The 25,438-nt window shown below is 51.1% G+C and overlaps 1 protein-coding gene and 1 pseudogene across 2 annotated transcripts in view; both read right to left on the bottom strand.

The window, feature by feature from the left end:
* The window catches only part of SLC1A5 (solute carrier family 1 member 5), a 28,599-nt gene extending 3,990 nt beyond the window's left edge, over nt 1–24,609 (bottom strand). The window contains exons 1-6 of one of the 2 annotated variants that reach the window (XM_044988272.1): nt 23,182–24,609; nt 7,170–7,212; nt 5,882–5,968; nt 4,633–4,799; nt 1,857–2,090; nt 786–980 (exon numbers count right to left, since the gene is read on the bottom strand). In XM_044988272.1, the coding sequence (XP_044844207.1) occupies nt 786–980; nt 1,857–2,090; nt 4,633–4,799; nt 5,882–5,968; nt 7,170–7,212; nt 23,182–23,738 (1,283 nt within the window). In that variant the 5' untranslated portion in view covers nt 23,739–24,609. The remainder of the gene's footprint in view (nt 1–785; nt 981–1,856; nt 2,091–4,632; nt 4,800–5,881; nt 5,969–7,169; nt 7,213–23,181) is intronic. The other variant, XM_044988273.1, reaches the window with a different exon arrangement.
* LOC123350694 lies at nt 16,873–17,050 on the bottom strand (annotated as a pseudogene).
* Nucleotides 24,610–25,438: the final 829 nt, after the last annotated feature.

Raw genomic sequence — 25,438 nt, 5'->3', positions numbered from 1 at the left:
CCCACGCTGGGACGGGGGTTCGGGGCTGGGGCAGAGGAGCTGGGTGAAGTGAAAGCTCCTACGACAACAGCTCATCTGTGCCTTAGCTCAGACAGCGACCGTATCCCAAACATCGCCCCAGCAGTGTCTGTACTGGGGAAATGCAGACACAACCCAGGCGTGAAGGTCGCTTTTTAAGAGCACAGCGTGGCGGGTGTGGGGGGTGGAGATGGGCTCCCCAAGCCCCTGGATTGCCAAGACCTGGGAGTGATGCAGAGGCAGGACATTCAGCCTCTTGGCTGCTAACCCTTGTAACACGCACTGGTTAGTGCCAGGGCTCAGCTAGTCATTCACTGAGCTCAGTTATAAAACAGAATCAACTTCCTGCCGTGAGCCAGCGTCACATGAATCTCCCCTGGTCTCGGCAGCAAGCTCATGACCACATTTTTCCTATGGGAGGCAAGCAGGGAGATTCCCAGTTTCCGGCAGAAAGCCGCAAGAGGAAGGGGAACAGCCGGGTGGGGCCAGACAACGGTGCCTAGCAGTTAGATCAAGAACCTGGGAGTTAGGACTCTCGCCTCTGGGCAGAAGCATGGTCTCATGATTTGAGATGGAGACAGGACACCTGGGTTCTATTCCAAGCCCTGCCACCGCTTGGCAAGTCCCATCACCTCCCTGTGCCTCAGGACCCCCCTCGCCCCGTGCAAGCCAGAGCTAATAACCAGCCCAGCTCTCGGAGTGGGGTGGGGCAGATTCTGTGGCTCGGTGTTTTAGCGCCAGAGCAGGGTGCGGGCTGCCCCACTCACAGGATGGTGATGACCTGGATGAAGTTGAGCGGGATGTTGTTCAGCTGGGCGATGAAGACGGCCGCCACGCATTGGAAGAGGGCAGCCCCGTCCATGTTGACCGTGGCCCCGATGGGCAGGATGAAGCGGCTGATGTGCTTGGAGACGCCGTTGTTCTCCTCAACGCACTTCATCATCAGCGGCAGCGTGGCAGAGCTGTGGAGAGAGCAGAGCGTGTACGCTGAGTCCTCACGCACCAGCCCAGCTAGGCCTTGAGCCAGGTGTGTACGTAAGGGCAGGCAGCCCCCCAGCTGTAGGGAGGGGCCAATGCAGAACTTCCTAATAGATCCACAGGCCCCCTTCCCTGTGGGAGAAGGGCACCCGTAGGCTGCGCTACAAATGGGAAACAGCCCCCACCAAGTTTGTTACCTCCTTGGTCTATATGTTCTGCTGCGCAGCAGCCAAAGCCAGGTGCTTCACAGGAGAATGAATGCACCTCACTTAACAGAAGCAAGTTGCTTCCTGACCCCAGTGAAGTGTTTATGCCCTGAAGCCCAAGGATGGAGAGCCCTACTTACTGCATCCTCCCTAGGATATGGTTCTACTGCCCAGAAAAACCTGAGTACTTTTCTTGACTCTTAAAGATACTAGACTTGTTAGTATCATGCAGCAGTGAGTTCTACAGGCTAACACAACACTGTGGCTGCAAGTTAAGCGTTGCTGAGCAACCACAAACCCAGCAGGAGTCAATGGGAGTAGCTGCAGCCCAGGACCGCTGAAGAGGAGGTAGCATTCTCCTCGACTTTCAGCATAATCAAGTACGGTCTCTGGTTCTTGTATCACATAAAGAGATTGTTGGGTTCAGTATGCGAGCAACAGGGTGGTTTTGGGGTGGTGAAGTCAGACTGGATAAGCTGGTGGGCCCTTCTGGTCTTGGACTCTATGAAGGGACCTTCTAACAACCCCAGTATCTATCACCCTCTCTCCTTGCCAGGCCGAGCAGCCAGGGCCTCCCTGATCTGATGGAAGCCTCCCTATGAGAGGTTTACTCAAGCCCCTAAGCACCTGTGCCCTCAGCTAGCATTGCCATACCTGGAGGAGGTGCCGAAGGCAGTGGCCAGTGCTGTGAAGATGCCCCAGAGGAACCTGTAGGGGTTCTTGCGTGTGAAGATGAAGTAGATAACTGGGAGGAGGATGAAGCCGTGGATGAAGTGCCCTAAGATACAGCAGAAGATGTACTTGCCCAGGCTGGTGAAGAGAACCACCACATCCTCCATCTCCACAATCTTGCCAGCCACCAGGAACATGATACCAAGGGGAGCGTACCTAAGGGCAGGAGAGACCAGTGAAGACAGGCAGACCCCCCCCTCAGCCACTATGGCAGGACAATGATGCCAGCCAGCATAGGACATTTGCAAACAATGACCAATTAACACCTCCCAGAGGTTGGCAATTATCCTCATTTTGTAGATGGGAAAAGCCAGGTTAAGGGTCTTTCCCCAGATCTGCGTGCAGTGGCCAAGCCAGGATGAGAACCCAGGAGTCCTGGCTTCCAGGCTCAGATCCTCAAAGATATTCAAGCTCCCTAACTTCCACCGAAATCTGGGCCAAATCCCTTTCTTAGTTCATGCTACTTCTCATAGGTCAGGAGGAATCCACATCTCCTGAAGCAAGTCTGCCCAGCACATGCTGCTCGTGAGTGGAGAGAAGGTTACATCAGAATGGCCATACTGGGTCAGACCAAGAGTCCACATAGCCTAGTATCCTGTCTTCTGACAGTGGCCAATGCCAAATGCTTCACAGGGAACGAACAGAACAGTGCAATTATCAAGTGATCCATCCCGGTATCCAGTCCCAGCTTCTGGCAGTCAGAGGTTTAGGGACACCAGGAGCACGGGGTTGTGCCCGTGACCATACTGGCTAGTAGCCATCGATGGACCTATCCACCAGGAACTTCTCTCATTCTTTTTTGAACCCAGTTATACTTTTGGCCTTCACAGCATCCCCTGGCAATGAGTTTCACAGGTTGACTATGCACTGGGTGAAGAAGTACTTCCTTTAGTTTTAAACCTGCTGCCTATTAATATCATTGGGTGACCGCCTGGTCCTTGTGTCACGGGAAGAGGTAAATAATACCTCCTTATCCACTTTCTCCACACCATTCATGATTTTTCAGACCTCTATCATTTCTTCCCTTGGTCATCTCTCAGCCTCAGTCAGGCTTTTTAATCTTTCCTCATATGGAAGCTGTTCCACTCCCCCAATCATTTTTGTTTTCCATTTCTAATTCTAATATATCTTTTTTGAGATGGGGCGATCAGAACTACATCTAATAGTCAAGGTGTGGGCGTACCATGGATTTATATAGTGGCATTATGATATTTTCTGTCTGATTTATCTATCCCTTTCCCAACATTTTGACTGCAGATGCACACTGAGCAGATGTTTTCAGAGAACTATCCACAATGACCCCAAGATCTCTTTCTTGAGTGGTGACAGCTAATTTAGACCCCATAATTTTGTATGTATAGTTGGGATTGTTTTCCAATCCGCTTTACTTTGCATTTATCAACACTAAATTTCATCTGCCATTTTGATGCCCAGTCACAGTCTGCTATGGACTTAACTGTCTTGAGTAATTTTGTATCATCTGCAAATTTCGCAACCTCACTGACCATCCCTTTCTCCAGATCATTTATGAAGGTGTTGAACAGCACTGATCCCAGTACCGACCCCTGGGGGACTCCGGTATTTACCCTTTCTCCACTGTGACAACTGACCATTTATTCCTACCCTTTGTTTTCTGTCTTTTAACCACTTACTGATCCACGGGAGGCCCTTCCCTCTTATCCCAGGACAGCTTACATTGCTTAAGAACCTTTGGTGAGGGACCTTGTCAAAGGCTTTCTGAAAGTCCAAATACAACAAGAGCACTCACTGGGACAGGATCCCAGGAGAAGTGGATAAGGAGTCCAGCCATAGCCAGGAGGACTTTTGCTGATCCTTGCTGTCCACTCCTCAAGCCCAGAGAGAGGATTCTATTTATTGCCCTTTCCGGTCCAGAGATGCGAGCATCAGACCCTTCCAGAAGCAAAGAACCCCACAACCCGCTAATGGTCCCCCCATTCAACTAGGGAAAAAACTCCCATGATCCTTCCACTCCCATCTCACACTACACCATAGCGTTTCCAATACAGCAAGTCATTTACCCATCTCCCAACAGTGCAGGAAGAACAGGAACGTCCAGCTGCTAGGAGGAGGCAGAGTGGGGTGTAAGCACTAACGCATAGTCACTGCTACACCCGGCATACTGGCACACCGGGAAAGAAAGTGCCAACAACCGTGTCCAAGAGCAGCTGCTGTATAATATTACGCCCCCGGCATGTGTCTGACCCGAGGTCAGCAGAGCAGGGATAGGTTCTATTTGTGGCTCTGCAGATGACTCTCCACCTTGGATGAATCACTTGACATCTCCCTTTCTGTAATCAGGCTCACATCCAGTTCTCAGAGGGTCTGAAAGCAAGGCACTAACTCTACGCACTAGTGAGTGAGCCCAGCTCTTCCAGAGCGAGAATGTTAACAAATTAGCACTGAGCCAAGTGGAATGGTCTATGATACACCAGTCTCCATTACAGCACAGAATCGCCACACAGCTGTCTGAGCAGCTTGGTAGAGTCCCATCACCAGCTCATCTAGCTCTATAATTATCCGCACGGGCCTTTGCATCCACCGCCCCCCAGCTCTGGCTATCTACCCAGGGCGACGCACTACAGGAGACAGTCTTCTCACCAAGTTACCAGTCACTGCCCACCCCTCACTGAATCAACCCCCTTCTCCCCCATAGGTGCAACTAGCTGCCCTTTCATACCACATGATCCAGGCGACCAGCACCATGGTGGCCTCATTGAAGGAGTTGAAGAACTTTATCAGGTTCTCCCCCTCGGGCCCAAGCTTCCGCAGAGCGATCCCAAAGACGATGGCAAAAACCACCAAACCCAGGATGTTCATCCCTTCCACCTCATCTCCCAGGGGAACCTGAGCAGAGAAGAGATCAACATTTGTCATCAGAGGAACAAGATAGCTCAGAGAAGACAACAGACCACGGAACAGAGAAAGGCTCTAGCTATTTGCGGATGCTTGACAGGCATGAGTTTGGCAAGGAAGGAGAGCCTTGTAGAACTTTAGCCATCAGTACTTTAAGGTCTCAGAAGGCTGGAGAACCTGGAGAGGTGACCTCCCTGCATTTGCGAGGCACAGACACACGCACTGTCTGGGTCTTGTCTTTGCAATCCTCTGCCCAGCACTCACACTACTGTACTGTCTGTACAGTCATGAGCCTCCATAGCAGACTATGCTGGGTGGCATCTCCAGGAATAAGGGAGATGGTCTGGATAGCATTTGTGAAGGTTGGCATCATACATAGAGTCCTTCCATGACCACCTGACTGAGGACAAAGGGGAGCAGTGGGAACTGCCTGTTCTCAGATTCATGTTCTTAGAACATACCTATCCAGTCACCATCCAATTTAAAAAAAAAACGGGGCTTCATCTTTGGGCAACAGCACCATGTCTGTACTAAGGAGGCCTGTCCAGCTCTCCCAGGGGTTCCTTGGACACAGCTGGGAAGGGAACAGAGCAGGATGCAAAGCCTCTAGTTTTGAGAGACTACTACATACAGACCAGGAATAAGCTCCCTGCAACTATGTTCTACTCCAGAGCAAGGGAGAAGAGGCCAATGGGGCACCAGCAGTGTCCTAGTCACAGACAAGGAGGAATTAGGGTGGGACTGGAGAGTTCCTGTCTGGACAGGACTCTTAGCACCAAGTCCCCTCCAATCCGAACAGAGACAACAGCTTAGCGGATTTAGATGGTCCCACCCCAACTGGGCCACTAACCAATCCCATATGAACAAATGGGACCAACTCAGGGCAGCCTAGTCTCTGGCTCTGCTGTAAAGCAGAGGCCTGCGTGTGCAGCTTCTGACAAGGGGTTGGGAGGACAGCAGTTTCACCTGCTCCCTGTGTTCTTAGCAGCAGAGGCAAGGCTGAAGGTTCATCTCAGCAGGGATCAGACCAGAGCGGCTTGTAGCAGCGCCGTTCCCCAAGATGAGGTTCTTACCTTCTCCTCTGTGACAGTTTCATTGAAAACTCCCAGCTCATCGGTGATGTTCTTCCTGGTCACCACCAGCTTGTAGTGGGTAGCATACTGGAGAGACAAAAGGGGAGATAAACTGCTTCACCCATGTCTTGTAGGCCCCCAACCCGTGTGGGGTTAATCACAAGATAGGCTGAGATGGAAAAACCCGCCCAATGTTGTTTAATGGCCAACAGGGTGGAGGAGTGTGCGCGCTCGGAAGGAAGTTAGGGGTCACACTGTACAGCATAGTGACCAGTTACACTTTAGTTACACTGCAATTACATCTATAACCGCAGCATAATTGCCACAAATGAATATAACCCAAAGGTTAGCGCTGTGACAGATTTGCTTATGACCCCCTTGTTCCATTAGCAGTAACTGCACCTGCCAAACAACATTGTATGTAAACCCTGCAATTACCACAGTGCTTACACTGAGGCCTTCACCTGCTATCCAAATCCTATAACCAGGTGCTTAGCCACAGAGCTTGCCAGTTCCCAGGTGTATTTTTAGAATCCAGGTGCATGAAATGCACTGCAGTGCGAGCAGGCAGTTCCCACACAATGGAGAAGGGGCCCATTTACGTCCCCATCTGGGATTTGCCTTGGTTGTTAACATAATTCTCAGCCTGAGTTCCCCCACCACCCCACCCACCTGAGCTTAGCTCTCTTTTAAGGGCTCTCTCCCTCTCTAAAAGGCACGCACTGATTGTCCTTTTTCAGTCTCAGGAGGCCGTCAGATACCATGGCAGACCATTACAAGAACCTGGAGAGACTGATCTACCTGATCCTAATTCAGAGTGACACAGCAAAACCACCACTGTATGTCTAGAGCAGGCATTATGCACCCAACAGTGCATAATGCCTGCTCTAGACATCGTTTATTCTCTTCCCAGACGCCCCACTGTGCTAGGTGCTGTATAAACATATTGAGGGCACTTCTCACCCACGCTAAGCCTATGGAAGGCAGCTCTTGAGAGTCCTGCAATACACCACTGGATTCAGTGCTGGGGAGCTGGCTGCCAGCAACATGCACAAAACAGGGTACCATCTGTAGTATGAAAACTGGGGAACACACTAGGTTCCAGCTACACTACTGAACTGCGACGGACTGTTCTGCCCCCAACACGGAGGAGATCTGCAGTGCAGGTGGCATTAGGACAGCCTCCTATACTTGGACAACCAGCCCAATGACAGTTTCTAGATCGGTTAATAAGGGGAGACCTGCGGGACAAAGCACAGCGTGTGGGATGATGCAGCGAGTCACTTACCGAGCGGAATGTCGCCGACACCAGGTTGGAAGGGAAGATGTTTCTGTGGAGAAGGAAAAGATTTAGACAGCGAAGCTTCAGAGAAATACAAGGTCACTAAATCGGCCCCCTTTGCATTAGAGATCTCAGAGCAAAGGTTTGTCTCACTCTCAGTACCTTGAATTAACCGTATAGAATTGAAGTACGCAGCATGGAGCCGTTATATCACCTTAAGGTACAACCCTTATTAATTACTGCAGCCACACAGCTCTGCAGTTGTTCAAATGAAGCAGGTAGCGTTCTGGACAGCTATCCCCATAGTGCCAAGTTCTGCCGCTCAACTCAATGCTCTAGGATTTTTCTCGCATTGAATAGTGGGAAGCCTCCCAGAACCTAGAGGACTTCTGAGATTTGGGGAAGGAGATCTGAGAAACACACCCCCTCCAAACATCCCATAATTCATCTGTATGTTGCCAGCGCCATTTTCAAACTGCTAATCAGGCCACGCTGGGGACATATGGAGCGCCGTGCTCATGTCAGGATGAGGCACGTGTACTGGCAGTCACTCAGCTAACAGGTCTGGGTTCAGTAGGTTTGGATGCTGCAGTGACACGGCCACTGAGGGGGAGATGAGGAAATCCAGCAGTTACTTCAGCAGGGCATTGAACCGAAGCAGCCTTCCTGAGTGCACTGCTGTTTTGGGGCTTGGTCAACTAGCGCAGATGGAGGACAGGACAGTGCTGCAGAATGGGGCTGACCAGCAGTAGCTGCAGCAGCCTATGCTCCTAGAGATCTCTGCAGAGCTCACCCTGGAGCAGCAGAAGCCCAACATGAGAATTCCCCTCTGCACAGAGAAGTGTGGGGCCATTTGGAAGCTCATCTCCTCCCCCCTCCACTGCTAGTGGTCAACACTTAGTGATTTGGAGTTTTGTTTTGGGGGTGGGGAAAGAGAAATCAGCTGCTTGGGCTGGTCCTGTGGAGGTGTGCAAGGCTATTAACAGGATGCTACTGCCCCAGGTCAAAGTTTGGCAATGCCTTTGCATAGATGGGGGGCCTGCATGGTACAGGAGCGATTGCTACCAGATCAGTGCCTTTTCTTTGCACCACCCCCACACCCCAGGCCAGAGATTTTGATGAAAATGCTGCTGCAAAGCCTGGCTGATCCCTGGGCAAAGTTCACCAATATTAACAAGGGCTGCAGAGCAGCTGCAAAATGACAGTGGCACCTGCGTTTGGAAGAGTGAAGGGAAAGCAGCCATGGCACCGAGCCAGGCTGGCTATTTCTCCTCATTGTATACCTTGTGCAGAACACAGCAAATGCTCATCACAAAACACCCATGAGCCAGGGAAGAGAACCTGGACAGGAGGTGGAGAGAATTTCTGAACATTCTAGACAACCTCTGAGAAAACATGTCCCAAGAGTTCAGGGAAACAGGAGCAGTGATGCAATCGTGCTCCTACACTGAGGCCAAGGGAATGTGCTGCAACTAAAACAGTGACTCACATGTTTGGGCACTGGATTTATTAGGAACTCATATGATGGAGGAAAGTTATATAAGTGATGTAAGAGAATGTCCCAGCCAAGCTGGACGAAAAGATCCATTGAGTTAAAAAGTAACACCCACCACAAACACACTACTCCTTTAATAAAAGAAACCCAGACAGTTAACTAAGAATGTAGACCACAGAAGTGTGTCACACCCAGCCTAGGGGGTGCTCACAATCTCCTGGAGGAGGGGCACTCAGGCCTATCCTGCTGCAGAGGGTTGAGGTCTTTCCACACCACAGCAATCCCAGTGTGGTGTGTTCCACATAGTTGGCAGGGCAGGGCAAGATTTCAGGGCAGTGCTTGACCTTTGCTACAAAAAAATCTCCACCATGTCTCTTTCCCCGGGCCACACGCTCTCCTATAAGCCTCCACCCTTCTGCCTTCATAGGCTGCAGGCACTAGTTCCCTGAAGGTTTCCTCTTATCTCCAACAATGAGGAAGAGACTTGAGCTAATTTTATTGGTGCCAGGAGCCTGGATGCACAGGCCATGGGAACCAGCTGCTGAGGGCAATCAGAATGATCACATGTATTCTCCCAGTGCTAGTCCCCATACCAATAGTGACAAAACATTGCTTCTCCCTCGGATTTCAGAATGCCCTTCCCCTCTTCTCTTCCCACTTGTACAGCCCTCTAGCAGTGCTGGGTAGGGGGCAGGTAAGTATTAGCCTGCAGGGGTGCTTATCCCATCCTCATGCTGGAGAACTGGCCTCAGGCAGTCTGGTTCTAGAAGGCAATGGGCAAACCTAGGAGAGATGCAGCGCTGCTATTCCTGAGGATGGGGTCTGCCCAGCTGCTGCAGGAATGGAAGGAGACTACTAGCGCTACAGGGCGTATATGGCCATGAAACGTGCGCTAAAGCACAGCGTTCCCTCTGCCTTAATTTTTTTATGAACAAGTGTAAAAAAATAAACCTTTACCGCAACTAAACACAAAGGTTAACGGCCTGTAGGAGGGGGATAGAAAGTGCCTTGTGATTCTGGAGTGGCTCCATAAGCTGATTTTGGCCATTTACCTCATACAGTTTAATTGCATCTTCACTTGAAGTGCACTGGAACAACCTGGGACCCAGAGTACAGTTCCTGCTGGAGCTGCTGCTACAACAAGCATAAACTGTGTACGAGTAACCCCCACCATGGCACTGGCTGTGGTATTTGCTATTTTATAGCTTTAAGTCTCTGGCACAGGTGCCCTTTTGAGCATAGAGGAGGATGGATGATAACTTCTGACGGTTTGTCTTTGAGCTCTGCTCAGAGGACAGCTGGTACCCAGAAGAGCTGTTTAACGCCCCCTAGGTAGCTGTATTGTAACACGGCACATAATACGGGTACACCTCCCCCCCACAGCATGGTGAAACTGACTGCTGGTAGCTCTCTCCTCCATGGCAGCTTCAGTCAGGCTGCACACAGAGGGTTCTTGTGTGAACTCTGCACGTGCTGTGTCACACAGTTCTTGTCTACCCAGGAAGACCTCCTCTGGATTAGACCCCATGGTGGGGAACAGACCCTAGACATCTTGGATATTGTCATGCTGCCTTGGATGCTTTGTAGAAAACGGCCCCTAAGAATGTCATCACTGGAGTCCAGTCCCATTACCTACTCCTGTGATGAGCATTACTGGAAACCCTGTTCTCATCCCTTCCTTTCAGGTACCTCTGACAGAGCACCTTTCCTCTGGCTGGGCACTGGAACCAGGCCTGGCACTGCCCCCTCATCTCAGTGTCTTGTAGATGTCTGCAGTCCAATGCTGGACACTGCAAGCAGACTCAGGTGGTCTCCAGGAAATACAGGGCATGAACTCACCCCTACCTGGTACTGTAGAGGGGCAAAGCTGGCTGAATGCCACCACAGAGTATGCATCCAGTCAAGATGAGCCCAAAGCAGAAAGCAGCACAGACAGGCCAATCCAGCTGTGAAGCAGTGCAGCGTGGGATAGCAACAGGAGGAATGCCAGCAGCAGAACAGTTAGGAATGCATCCATATGACCCTTAACCAGACAAACTGTAGAGTGGAGTCACTCCTGTTCTAAATAGGATTCACTAGAACAGCCTGATCTGGCAACATCCCTCTTTAGACAAGCCCTGACTCTCACAACCACGGTGAGCTTCTAGCCATTTTACAAAAATCACAGAGATCAAGTGCTTCTTCCAAGGCTGCAGTGTCAACACTGGGGATAGAACCCAGAAGTCCTGACATGGAGGCTTTGGACCTGCCCTGTTTGCATGGCTTTTCGGGTTCCTTGCTAGCAGCACAATACCTGGTTAGAAAAAGAGCAGGAACCTGCAATGCCCTTTGTGCTCAGAACTCAGTGACGTCCTTACGAGTTAGGGTAGGGGAGTGGTAGGTGTGCTCCAAGATGGACTTGCACTGGAGTGATATTCTCACCTGAAAGCCACTAAAAGATGGCACCATGGAACCCCACATTTGTAAGGTCTCCCCTATCCCAGTGGGCTCACTTTACACGTATTACGGTAGCACAGAGGTCTCAACTGATTTAGGGAGTCCCACTGTTGTGACCAGTACCTGCATCTAGCAAACGGGGAAACCAAGGCACTGCGTTGGGGCGGGGAGAAGAGAAGTGACTCGCCCAAGGTCACCCAGCAAGTCACTGGCAGATCTGGAACTAGAACCCAGGTCCCAAGCCCCAGTCCAATGGGCCATGCTTCTTCATTCCTTCTTGCAATCATCAGGTTGACGAATTTTCCAAGGGAAGCACACTGTCATCTGCAGCAATGTTTTTGTTGGATTGGAACTTGGTAGACAATTCTGTTGATCTGAGGAGAGTTAGAATCTAGGCTGCTCTCTGAGTTAACAAGGTGCTAAGAACTCCATCACCTGACGACAGGACCATATTATAAAGGAATTTTTAGTAACAGCACCCCTGCTCTCCACCCCCGCTTTATCAGAGGTTTGGCACAAAGGCAATATTTGTATTTGCCTCACAAGTTGTTCATGGGGCCTTTTCATGCGCCTGTGTCACTTTCATTTAGTAGTGATCTGTCTGATCAGATCATCCACTCCGGTGAGCCACTAGACAACAGAATGACTGTTCCCAGCAGAGTAAATACCAGCTTAGCTGCGTATCCTGGAGCATGCTACGCTGCACCTAACTAGTTGTTTCCGATATCCGGATCCATCACCTCTTTCCCGGACGGTTGCAGTTTCTATTGTTGCCTTTGATTAGATAAAGGAATTTATGCCTGGCACCCAGAAGGCAGTTGTGATACCCACTCTATGGGTATCACCTCCTTTGGTCAGTATTCCTTTGGTCAGTTTCACACAGTTGTATGTTACATTGTGCTTGACCCATCAGCCCCTCATTGATCCTTTGGGTCCCACCACCTTCCTCTAAACATACTGACCAGCCCTCTTAGTTAAGGATCACCCACAGATCTGTCTTACCTCCTCCAGGGAATTGAGTAGCATAGCTTGGACAAGATTAGACCCAACACTACATCCCCTGACTATAAGAACCACCTCCTTTCTCTCTGCACCTCCCATCCCTGCAAGGATCTCCAAGCTCTTTGAAACCATTAATTTAACTGCAAAATGAAGTCCAATAGCTTAGCAGGATTCATAAGAGAACTAGATGTTCATAAGGATAACTAGGATATCCACAGTTGGTCATTAATATTAAAAGCCAGGAGCTTTGGAAGGGATAACACTCTTCCTTGCTCCAGGGGCAAGTCAGCTGCTAACTTTTGGGGTATGGGTATAGTTTCTCTGGGGGCAGGTTATCCCAACATTGCTGGGTTTCTTGGACCTGCCTCTAAAGCAGCTGGCACTGGGTTCAGTGGAAGGGTTAGATGGGCCTCTGATCTGATGCAGTCTGGCAATTCCTGATTTCAGAGATGGGGAAAACTGAGGCCCAGACAAGGGATGGTGGCTCGCTCAAGGTCACACTGCAAGCGAGTGGCAGAGATGAGAATTGAACCCTGGAGTCCTGACTCCCAAAGCTGCACCTCAGCCACACAGAACAGGGCTTTATTCTCCCTGGGCAACATGACACTAACAGCTACTTCCATCAGATATTTTAGATGAGATCAGGGAGAGGGGATTTCCCCTGGTAGAGCCAGCAATTCCCAAGGCTGAAAGCAGACCTGAATGATCTGTGCCTCTACAGCTGAGGTGGGCTGGAGAGTAACCCAGGCACTTTGCGCTGCATTCACGTCACAGTCCAAACCCAGCTTCTCCCAGCCCACGTGGAGAAGCTTGGCTGAGAGACTCCATCACAGGCCAGCACAACCCCTTGGGGCAGTGGGGAGATGCCTGCATCCTCTCTGCCAGCAGCCAGCCCTGAATCACGAAACAGCAGTCACATGGGGCCGCCACAATCAAACCCCAGCGATTGCCACATTCCAACACAGGACTGGTTCTAAAGGGAGCGACTGCATTTTGCCCACAAGAGAACTATCCTGATCCAAAACAAACATGGCATGAGCCCAGCTCAGCCCTAGCTGGGAGGCGGGTGGGTAGGGGGGACTGTTTCCCCCTGTCCACCATTGGAAGGGGCTTACCCACCGCAGAGGTAAAGGGAGTATTCAGGCAGGCTCTGGAAAGGGAAGTATATGGCTGCCATTCTTGTGATCCTCTTAAAGGACACAACACCCTGTCCCCAAGTTACCCAAAGACAGGAGCCAGCTTTCCTCTCAAAGCGCAGCTACTAAGTACCAAAAGCAACAAAGCTCCGCAGACTCCGCTGTCATGTGCCCCCAGCTAATCCCGCACAACAGGGCTAGTGTGAGCCTTCCTGCCAAATTCCCAGAGCGCTGCCATGGACTGCATTAGGGATCTAGTTCCCAGTCACCCTCCTTTACAGGACTCCCCAACCAGTCACAGAGCCCAGCATAAGGGGCAGGGTGATATTCTGCACATGTACAGAGCTCTACTCCAGCACAGGGGTCTCCTGCAGCAGCTTCTGTCCCTGCTGGTCTCAATCCCATGGGGAGAAGGGCACATTCATTAGAGCGCCATTCTTCACAGACTGACAGTCTGAATTCATACCCTGCATTCATGGCACTCATTCCCATCTGCAAGGGGTCAGATCCCTCTAAGTAGACGCGCCAGTTGAACTGGAGTTTGAGCAGCCTTAACTGGTCCCATCCACAACAACATAGGACTGGTTTATGCTGGCTGGAAAGGACTAATGGGGGAAAACTCATAGGGCCCAACTGTTGCCCTTGTGACTCGTTCTCACTAGTGCAAAGCATCAGTGAACCACCACCAGATCAGCATGGTGGCATGTCACTATGTGCACTGAGGTGAGCAACTGGACAAGATCCCACAAGCAACAGAATCAGCTCCCAGATGTCTGAAGTGGTTCTGTTTTTTTCCATTCAAACCAAGGAGTGGCTTTCTAGCCTCGTCTCTTCCCTTTATAGCCTCTGCAGGCCCAGCCCCAACCCCACCACCTGCAGCTAAAGACCATATTTTACCAGACTTCCTGTTTCTTAGCTTCCCCATCTGTACAATGGAGTTAATATCCTGCCCGGCCTCCCCAGAAGAGGGGACGATACTGATAACGGAGCACTCATGCTCTACTAACCTAAGGCATATAAGATCAGGATTTCACATCCAATCTTATCAGCCCCTGCTCCAACTCTAGGTAGGCCTCCTAGCTCTGATGTCTGCGTGATAATTCTCACACTGGGTCCAGCTGACTTTTACAATTAAGCAGTAGTGTAGATCAGCCCTTAAGTCTATGTAACTTATGTCGCTATGGGGCTGTAAAAGACACACACCCTCCCTGAGCACCATAAATTACATCGATCTAAGTGCTTGCCACACCAGCGCTACACCTCCTGCCGACATAGCTTCTCACGGAGGTGGAGTAAGTTTGCTGACTGGAGAGTGCCGATGCGCTTCAGCAGATGTGCTACAGCTGCGCTGTTGTAGCGCTCCAGTGTAGACTTGCCCTTGAGCTCAGGAAGGCAGTAGATCGTCCACAAACATGTCAGAGCATCCCAGGCCAGCATCTCTCCTCCTCACATTCCCCAGGATCAATAGGCCACGGTTTCCTTCTGTTTCCACCCAAGCTGTTAGGAAGGTTTCTCTGAGCACAAGCCAGTCTGTGCAGCTGATTCAGATGAGTGCTGGTTAGAACTAGTGAAAAATAGAGGAGATTGTTGGTGTCTGATGGCAGGAAATTTAACTGGTTGTTAAGATGGATTCTACACATTTCTGAAACTTCTAGTCCCTTGGCAGAAATAATGGGAGAAAACCCCTCGCTCCGGACAAGCAGAAGCCCAGCGGGAACATTTCTCTGGCTCTCCCAGGGCGGTGTCTGTGTCAGAGCTTCCAGTAGCAGGGATAAGGTCTTTGATCTTTTATAACCAAGCGCACACGGATGCTTTGATACAATCACACATCTCAGTGCAGGAAGCCTAGCAAGTAGGGACAGAATCTAACATCCTCAAGCTTCTCTGATTTAATCTCAAAATAAAGTGCTATCCTGCCACCCCCAGAGACTGAAGCGCTTCCTGTATCCCCAGGGCAGGTATAGCGCAGGCAAAGGCAGGATGACCACACACCCAGGCATGCCTCAGCCAGCAGCACTAATTGTGTGGCAATACCTACAGTGTACAGCAGTGCTTTTCATCTGTAGAGCTCAATGCACTTTACAATGGAGGTCTGTACCATTCACCCCCCATTTTATAGAGGGGGAAACTGAGGCACAGAGAGAGGAAGTGGCTTGGGCAAGATAATCCAGCAAGCCAGTGAGAGTGAACAGGTCTACAGCACACCAGTGCAGTGCTCTAACCACCAGGCCACACTGCCTCCCAGAAGGGTCCTCAGCTCTGGCAGTTGCTCATTCACTCCCCCTCTTCTGATCAGGATAGCAGAGCCTAGAGCAGTGGTCTCCAAACTTTTTTGATCGCGCACCCCTATCAGTAAAAAATTTGAGCATGCACCCCCTGCCACGCACCAAATAAAAAAAAAGCATGCTCCTCCTGCTGCACACCCCCAAGGATCTTCTTGCGCATCCCACTTTGGAGACCACTGACCTAGAGGATCCAAACACGCTGTAGGGATCATCCATTTTCCTGGGAGCAAAGCGGAGAGGAAGCAGTTTATTCAGATGTGCCCAGGTGCCCTTGGATGGGCATTTTGACCTGTTCAGTTCTGACTGTGTACACAGTTCTCCTTTGAAAGAGGCTTCAGCACAGCTTCCAGTGGGGGAGGGAAAGTGCGGGATTAGGGGTCATGAACAGGACTAATAATGCCAGCAGTAATCGTTGGATATAGATACCTGCCTGCTAGAACTGAGCTGAGACCACACTTATTTCACACAGGCTGCTGAGCAGCCATAAGAGGGCAAACAGATGTTCAACCCATGTCAGATTCAAACCAGAAGATTTCAGATCCCAGCTGCTGCTGCCTGTTCTAACCCCTCTGGATAAACATGCTTACGATGTCACTTGGCACTAGGGAGGATTTAGCATACTCAAGACACATGGAGCAAAGTCCTGGTTAAAAAACAAACCACAAAACAGGATCACTGAAGATTAGTGAAATGCCAGGAAATTCCAATGTAAAGCCAATGGACTCTGTCCTCAATTCCCCCTTGCTGCAAAGGGATGAGATGGAGCCTATTAATGACAAAAGATCTGCCTTAAGGAAGTCCAGCGCTGCAGTTTTGGGTGCAGCCTTATCTTAGCCCTTGGCTACACTTGAGAGTTACAGCGCTGTAACTCACTCCCAGTCCACACTGGCAAGGCACATACAGCGCTGTATCTCCCTGGCTACAGCGCTGCATGTACTCCACGAGAGGAATAAAGAGAACAGCGCTGCCGCGCTGGGGTGCCAGTGTAAACAGTGATTAATCTTACTGTGCTGTAACTGACCTCCAGAACCTCCCCATAATGCTTTTAAGTAAAGATTACACTCTTTGTTTTGTTGTGATGCCTCTGTTTTGTTGTGAACTGGGGGGCTCCCGGAGCGGCTTATCTAAAAAAACAAACACAGCTACTGTTTGCTGTGAATGAGGCAGGCAGGGGGATCCCTTTGGAATGTCCACAGCTAGTGTTTGCTTGAGGAGAAAACAACACAGCGGGCGGGTGGGGTCCATTTTGGAGCAGCTGCTTATCTGGTCTGTGAGGAAAAAACAAAGAGGGCTATTTGCATTTAGTGAATGAGAGAGGGGTGGGGGAAGAGGTCAGAATCCCCTCCCTCCCAAGAAGGAGAAGCACTGGTCCTGGAGACACTGCAATACCAGGTCAATGCATGGGGTAGACAGAGCAAGCTCCTATACCATCCCCTTGTTTTAAAAATCAATTTAACATACAGTTCTCAAATAAAGGACCTATCAGATATTAAACTGATAAGAACAGACACTACACTTTGATTTGCAAGGCAGGGAGCTGACAGTGTCGGCTCCAAAAATCCAATTTCCCTCTCTCCCCCATGCTCCCTGTCACACTCCACCCCACCCCTCTTTTGAAAAGCACTTGAACGCTGGGATAGCTCCCCATAATGCACCACTCCCAACACCACTGCAAATGCTGCAAATGTGACCACAGTGTGCTGGTAGCGGTCAGCGTGGACACACTGCAGCGCTTTCCCTACACAGCTGTACGAAGACAGCTTTAACTCCCAGCGCTGTACAGCTGCAAGTGTAGCCATACCCTCAGGTATCTCTTCCACTTCTAACGGATGTCTCAAGTGGGCAGCAGTTTTGCATGAGCAGAACCATTGACATCTGTCTAAATTTGTGCTGCCACCCAGCTGACACTCCTATTACTGTCACTTATGAAAGCTACAGAGTCGATTCCAGCTGCAGCAGAATGCACATTGGTAAATGGACAGGTTCCCATCAATCACATTGGCCCAAATCCCACCCCTCCACCATCCTACTCTTGCTACAGACACCCAAGATCACTATTGTTAGAACAAGTTCTTTGCCTCTTTTGGGCATCTCATTGCTCTCTGAAGTTTCACTGTCACACCTGTGAGCTATTCCCAGCTCTGTGTGAGAGTCAGACATAAAACTCTTTAAAGACTGTAATGCCCACAAATTGGCTGGGAGGGAAGAGCAGTGAGAAAAGATTCAGGACAGTTACAGGACCCAAAATAACCTTTCTAAACTTATTTAGCTTGGTCTAATCAATTTAAACGCTCCTTTTGACCTGGGTCCTGTGGACAACTAGGCACGAGCCAGCCACTTCAGGAAAAAATGGTCCATTGGTTACAACATGAAAGCTGGCACCCCAAGTCCCAGCCTAATTCCCTGCTCCATCACAGACTTCCTGTGTGACCTCGGACAAGTCAGTTAGCCTCTCTGTGCCTCATTCCCCCATCCCCTCAATGTGGGGTAATAGTCCTGTGCCCTACAGGGGGATTCTGGGGGTAAATACATTAGACCGTGAAGCACTTTGAGAGCTGACGAGAAGCACTCCATAAGGAATTGTCAGTTCATGCAGAGTGCACAGGCCCTTCATTGGACAGAGCACCATGGCTGAATGGAACTGTTGGGTTCTGCCACATAGGTCTGCGTATTTGTTTTGGGAACAGATTTAACGGTGGCTTTTTTAAAAAAGAGCCAAATTCCCCTTATGTTGGATTACTGTCACTTATGAAAGCTACAGAGTTGATTCCAGCTGCAGCAGAATGCACATTGTAATCACACCCAGCCACTCCAAGCCCATTTACGACTGTGCTTGAAGAGTTTGGACAGTTAAAGCAGTTTATATTAGTTTAAGCTACCAATCCCATGGCAGCCTCTGGGGCCTGCCAAGCGTTAGCCAGCTGCAGTATTCATTTACACACAGCCTCAAAAAAAGATCAATGCAGACTTGACCTGAGTGACAGAGCAAGACAGCAGCAGAGCCGGGAATAAAAATCCAGGAGTCCAATATCTACTCACCTCCAAATCTGGTAGTAAATTGGAGAGAGAAAGCATGCAAACCCCATTAAATATCAGATGCATTAGTGACGATCCCTTTCTCTAAGCTGTGCGTGGTTTTATCTCAGCATTTGTTTTGCCCAGAAGTTTTGGTTTAAGGTAGTCCATTTTGGCCCATGTAGAACAGGTGCTATCCTGGGCAAGGAGGTAAGTGTCCCCGACAAGTAGCAACTGGGTAAAGCAGAGAGTGTCTACACAGCCTAGCTATCACCAAATACGCTATTCTAGAACAGCTGTGTGTGGACACACTATTCCAGAATAGTTACGCTTTCTTGGCCCTGCAGATGGGGGAGCGAGCATAGAGATCTAGTTTGTACTCTCCTTTGCCACTAGAGAAGGCCTGATGCAGAAAGCCCAGCTGGGCTCTTTAGATTCTCCTTAGCTTGTTCATCATCTTTTGGCTTTAAAAAAAAAAAAAGGTTGTTTGATCTGGAATCAGCAAGTTTCAGACAGACCACACCACCAGTTAGTCATTTTTCTGCTGAACACTTCACTGGAAAGGCTCCAAAGGGGAGTGTCTTAGAGGAGACTGGATAATTAGAGGTAATGATCAGAGTTGCCCCTCTGGTCTGATCAGCTGGCCAATACCCCGGGCCCAGCAAGGTCATTTCTATTAGGAGGAGAAATAGATGAGTCAGTGTTCTTGGTACCTTGTTTATTCACAACAGCCAAAGCCCTGTTTCCGAGCAAGGCAGTTTCTTTGCTCTGAAATTCCTCAGCCTGCCACTCTAGCATGCTCTATACCAAAGGAGCTTCCCCTGAGGGTCATGCTCACAATTCCTTGTCCTGGCTCTCTGCATCCAACACCAACTCTTAGCTCCTTCATTGGCAACTCAGTCCACACAACTTTACTCTGACCTGCCATGCATCCTAGTGCCTTTGGTGGTAGCCCCCCCAATGACAGGGCCTTGTCTCCACAGTTTTCCTGCTGCAAACAAAATAAAGACCTACCCACCCACTTTTTCTTCTTCTTTTTTTGGACAGTGAAGACATAGTTCAAGGATTTGTCTATACACAGAGTTCTAGAAGGACAGCTATTGAGCTTTGAATCCACAACATACTTGAATCTAAATTAACATTCAAATGCAGCCATGCTCCAGGAGTACTTGGCGAACCCACAGGCTTTAACAAGGGTTGGGATTGACTTTGGATTCCAGCCACACCTGCTGGCACCCAGGAGCACCTTGCGGCATAATAGCAATAGACAGTTATAATTCCACCTATTTGAACTCGGACAAAGGCACTAATAATTCATTGGCAATAGGCAGGTCGAGATTTCTCCTCTTTCGTAAGAGCCATTTGCATCCCTGATCCAGACTCAGCCAAGCAACTAAAGCATTGGCACCCTTAACTCACCCTTGCAAAAGGCAAGGAAACAACCTACACTTGGGCTGCTATTTCTGATTTACAAACACAGGCAACAAGACTATTTTGTTTGGGTTAATTAACCCTCTCACTTCCCCCCCCCACTACTATTCTAGTGGTGCTCCCCAAAGACCACCGACTTCTTGTGCTGCCCTCAGGGCATAGATAAAGCTACATTGATGTCCCCGCAGGAGCGCCTAAGAGCTATTTTTAGCCTTTTTTCCTAGACTTGAGGCAGACAGCTTCATTTTAGAAATTAACCCATGCTTGACAGTTCAAAGCTCTGCTTTAGCAGCCCCCTACCCAGCCTCTGCATGGCTAGTGCTGGAATGCCTGCCCAGAGCAGCGCTCCAGTCTCAGCCCCACCCTATGCAGCACTTGCTTTGCCTGGCAGCAGACTCAACATACAGTCAACATTGCATCAGACAGACAGGACTCCACCTACTTCAAACCCCTGCATCTCCTAAAGACAGGACCAGTGGTGACTCCCCCTCCGTTTGGTTTGGTCCCTGAAAAAGCCAGGGCATCTAATGCAAGCTACATTTTCATTCCGCTGAAGTGAGGGAGTTTCAGCATAAGACACGGGCTTACGTGGAAGCTAGCCACTGGCAGAGCACTATGTTGGAGCCCTTTGGCAAGGGATGGCTTCAGTAGCTAGCTTGCTAGCCCCGAGCCACATAAAAAGCCCATAAAGAACCCAAAGAGACAGTTCAAATGTCAGTTCGTGTGACTCATTTCACATGAATCATGCATGAATCAAGACGTTATGCTTTTGCCAGGAAGAGAGGAAATTCTGACAGGCTGTTCCAATGAAGAGAGAAGATTCAGGCTGTTAGGGACACAGCAGCACCTCGGCCATGAAGCCAACAAGACCAGAGAGTAGTTCGGAGGAAGTGTCCAAAACACAGCTAGCTAGTTCTCTGGCCAATAGGCATGACACTCCAAGTGTGGGGCTAGGACATAAGTCATCTATACAGGGGTGTTAGTTGATGGAAAACTCCTGCAACAAGAAATTTCTGTTCATCCATCAAAACAGGAACAGGGCATCTGATTTAAGCATATAAATAGACACAAATGAAGCATAGGAGCTTGCAGCTATTGCAAAGTTTGGTCATCTCTCACATTGGGGCTCCATGACTGGCAGTGCAGTGATCAAAGATATTGCACTGGCCAAGACAGACAATAGCCAATGCTAGTGTTCATCCTCCCCCGCCACGCATCAGCTCTCACAGACACAAGGAGCAGCCTGTTACCACAACAGGCGCTCTCCGTTAGCAACAAGCCTGACTCCTTCACTCTGTGTCCCAATGCCAGTCCAGACTAGCAGCTCAACCAATCCCAACTCCCACCTCACAGACTCAGGATATCAGATTTATACCAGCACAACATGGTCGTCACCCCAGATTTCAAACCAATCCGTTCACAAAGAGCCTTTGCATTCATCAGTTGTGATCTGGGGTTATTTGTTCTCCTCCAAGTCAACTCCCTTGGGCATAAAGTTAATATGAAAGATGCTACAGAAGGCTGGTCTTTGTGGTTCTAATCCCCTCTCTGCCACAGCCTGCATGACTGTAGGCAAGTCACAACATAGGAATAATCCCTACCTCCCGGTCTGGGTGGAGCAGGGATGTGATCTAGTTATTAGTATAATTCAGAAACAAAGAACATTTGATGGTTCAGCTCACTCAGCTTTGCCTGCAATGCCTCTGCCCTTGGGGTGGGTTAGGGCTATACTCATTCAGCAGCAAGTTACAGGTTTTGTGACAATTCTCTTCCTTATGGGCTGCATGCCACTTCTCTCATCCCCAGCTACCAAGGAGAGACTTGAATTCAACCACCACTCACTGTGACTCAGCAGATTCAATGGGAAGATGGTCCCTGTTCCAGGCAACTGCTATCACAAATAGACTCTCCCTACTAAGCTTTTTGTTAAAAGCTATGAGAGAAAAAAAAACCTGCCCTTAACCCTTGGAGAGAGACTGAGAGATGCAATCATGTTTCTCACAGTAGCAGGCTGCTACGTAGCAGTCTGCAACCAGATCGGGAATATCTACTGCAAATGGACCATATTGACTGCAATTGAGACCCTGAAAAGAGTAAAGCCCTGGTAGAGCGTCAGCATCTGACACAGCCCAGAGGGATCTCCCCCTTTTATACTTTGGCAACACTTGTATAGCTTGACATGCCAACTGAGTATTAACGAATTAACAGCCTAGAGGCCAGGCTGCCTCTGCATACATACAGCATGAGGAAGAGGATGTCAGTAACAGACATGTGACATTTATGTCACACGCAATATGCAGGCCGTGTTGAATCAGAAGTGTTCGGAGACTATCACATTCCTCTGGCCTCCTGTTGGATCTCCCATCAATACTACGTGGCTTGAAGTGCCAATCAGGTCTTTACAAGCTTCCCATAGGATCCAGGTTGCTGGACCTAAGAAGCAAAAAGACTTTCCACAGCAAGCATTTAACATGCCTTCAGCAAGGGGGGGGGGGGGGGAGAGAAGAGGAGAATGGAGTTGGGAGCAGGACACAGGACTGGAAGTCAGCAGCTCCAAGTTCCATGCCCAGCTCTGCCATAAACTTGCTTGATGACCTGCCCAAGATACCTACACTGTATCCCAGTTTCCGCAACCGTACTGGGAAAAGAGGCAGGGAGACTAAAGTCATTCTTGGGAGCTCCAGATGGAGGGAGTGCTGTGCAGGTGGCAAGTCACATTCTCATCCAACATTTCTTGCTTATCTTTCTCCACCACCTGCAACCGGAGCCCCCAGCTGTCCTATCCAGGCCTTGGAGCAGCCACTACCACGGGGCTAGCAGGGGAGGAAGACCCCCCCCACCCCATCCACCTGAAAGGCGACTCAGGTGGCTTGGGTAGCAAAGGCACCTTCAGGTGAAGGAAGGGATCTGCAGCCCCCCTCCAGGCACGGAGCTGGAGCCGGGATGGAATCAGCAGGGCCAGCCGGGACTGGGGTCCCTCCTAGATCCGGGGTGGAGGACAGAACGACACGTGTCCGTTTCCTCTTCGCTACCGGATCATGGTCTTGCCTAAGACACAGGCCGCCACGTTCCCCAGCTCCCCCCAGACACCAGCGCCGAGTTATGTACAGCGCCGTCCCCCGCCCGTGTTCCCTGCTCCCGTTCCCCCCCACACGCATCATCTACCCCAGGGAACACGTGGCTCCCCACTGGCTTCTGCCCCCTCCCCAGCGCCTCACCTGATGAGATCCAGGAAGGAGTCCGCCACCTCCTTGGCCTCGGGCACGGCTCCGCCCCCCTCGCCCCCTAGGCTGGGCGCCGCGGCCCCCTCCCCGGGCCGGATGATGAAGGCCAGGCTGACCCCGATGGCCGAGGCCAGCAGCGTGGTGAGCAGGAAGAAGAGCATGGCCCAGCCCCCCAGGCGGCCCAGGGCGGCGGGGTCCAGGCTGGCGGCGCCGGAGACCAGGCTGCAGACCACCAGCGGCAGGATGATCATCTTCAGCAGGCGCAGCAGCAGCTCGCCGGGGAAGGAGAAGGCGAGGACCCCGGCGCGGCTCAGCCCGCCCGGCACCTGCCGCACGCCGAGCCCCACCGCCACCCCGGCCAGCACCCCGGCCACGGTCAGCAGCACCAGCAGGTTGGCGCGCAGGCAGCCCCGCACGCGGGCGGCCTTGGAGGGGGAGCCCGGCGCGGGGAGGAGGGCCCCGTTGCCGGCGTCCTGCGGGCCGACCTCCCCGTTGGAGGCGCCCTTCTCCCCGGCATCTCGGAGGCGCACGCGGTCCCTGCACGCGGCCATGGCCCCCCGGGAGCGTCGGGTTCCCGGTGCGCGGGCGGGCGCGTGGAGGAGCCTAGAGACCGCGCGCGAGCGCCTTGAGCTGAGGCGCGCGCTGCCGGCGTGTGTGAATAGGGAAGCGTGGAAGTAGCGGCGGGGCTTTTGTGGAGAAGAGCGTCTTGGGGGGTGGGGCCCGGTGATTGGCGGGGCGGTCTAAGGGGCGGGGCGATGAGGGCGGGAAAATAAGGGGCGGGGCGGGGCCAGGCTACAGTATAGGAGAGGGGCTAAGTCCCAAGCGAGGGACGGCGGGGCAAGGAGAAGAGGGAGAGTGGGTGGGAAGCCTTTTCCCGCCCAAAAGGCTCTGCCCAACTGCCAGTTGGGGTGGGGAGGGGGTTGTTGTCCCCTCACATAGTACCTCAGTAGGAAAGTTGTGTCCCCACCTACACACAGCCACCCACAAGCCTATGTCACCATGACTCCCCATGCGCAGGCGGATCCCTCCCCGAATTCTCACGTCAGACCACACTCGCCACCCAAAGCCCCTCATCCCCCGTGTGCCATGTGATGGGGACACATTGCTGGTGGCCATGACGCCGCCTCCATGTGCTTAGCCCCTGCGCCTCCAGTCCCATCACCGTACCTGACCACCGGATCCCTCCTCCTCCACTCCCCTCAGAAATACCTCAGAGCACATAGCCAGCCTCGAACTGAATCTGCTGCCCTGCCTGTTAGCCAGCGGCTGGACGGTGCCTCCCAACTGTCAGCGCCTGTGTCTCAGCCACACACCTGCCACCACCCAGCCACCCAACCGTGCCTCACAACTGCCCCCATCCAGCCACCCAACAGTTACTCCCAACTGCCATCTCCCACCCAACAGTGCCTCCCAACTATCACCGTCTGTCTTTCAGCCACACAACTGCCCCCACCCAGCCACCCAACTGTGCATCCCAACTGCCACCATCCAGCCACCCAACAGTTACTCCCATCCCAACTACCACCTCTCCCAATGGTGCCTCTCAACTGTCAGCGCCTGTCTCTCAGCCACCCAGGTTACTCCCACCAGCCACACAACAGTTACTTCCAACTGCCATCTCCCATCCACCCAAGTTACTCCCACCTTCCACCTCCCAGCCACCCAAGTTACTCCCACCAACCACACAACAGTTACTCCCAGCTGCCAACTTCCTTCTCCCACCCACCAAACTGCCACCTCCCTGCCACCCAACAATTCCTCCCAGATGCATTCTCTCAGCCTCCAGCTCCTACTCAATTGTTACCCCCAAATGCCACTTTCCAACTCCCATACCCAGCTTCCCACTCCCCAGGGGGCATTCTGATTAACTCTCAGTCTCTCCTACTGCTCCGGAGCATCACCCTAGGCACCAGGCTTGGTGCATGACTAGCAGTACCTCTGAGAAGGACATATGGTTGCCACCTCTGAGGGCATCCAGGATGATCCTGAGCCCTTAAAACTGGACAAGTGGCAGTGTGTGCTGCACAATATTACAGATTCCCCAGTACAGCTACCTCAACAAAGGGACAATCCCAGGAAAACCTGGGCAGGTGGCAACCCTAGGCTAACTCCCTGGTTCTCAGTGAGGGAGGAAGAGGACAGTGGGCTGGAGAGAGAAGGAACAGCTATAAGCACAGAGATGAGAAGGAATGGGGAAAAAAAAAGAAGAAAGAAGAGAAGAGGATGGAGAGGATGCCTCACGGCTATGAAC

This window comes from Mauremys mutica, chromosome 15 (genome assembly GCF_020497125.1).
Source record: "Mauremys mutica isolate MM-2020 ecotype Southern chromosome 15, ASM2049712v1, whole genome shotgun sequence".
NCBI classification, from domain to species: Eukaryota; Metazoa; Chordata; order Testudines; family Geoemydidae; genus Mauremys; species Mauremys mutica.
The sequence above is the reverse complement of the archived record's forward strand: the minus strand, read 5'-3'. Positions and strand labels throughout refer to the sequence as shown.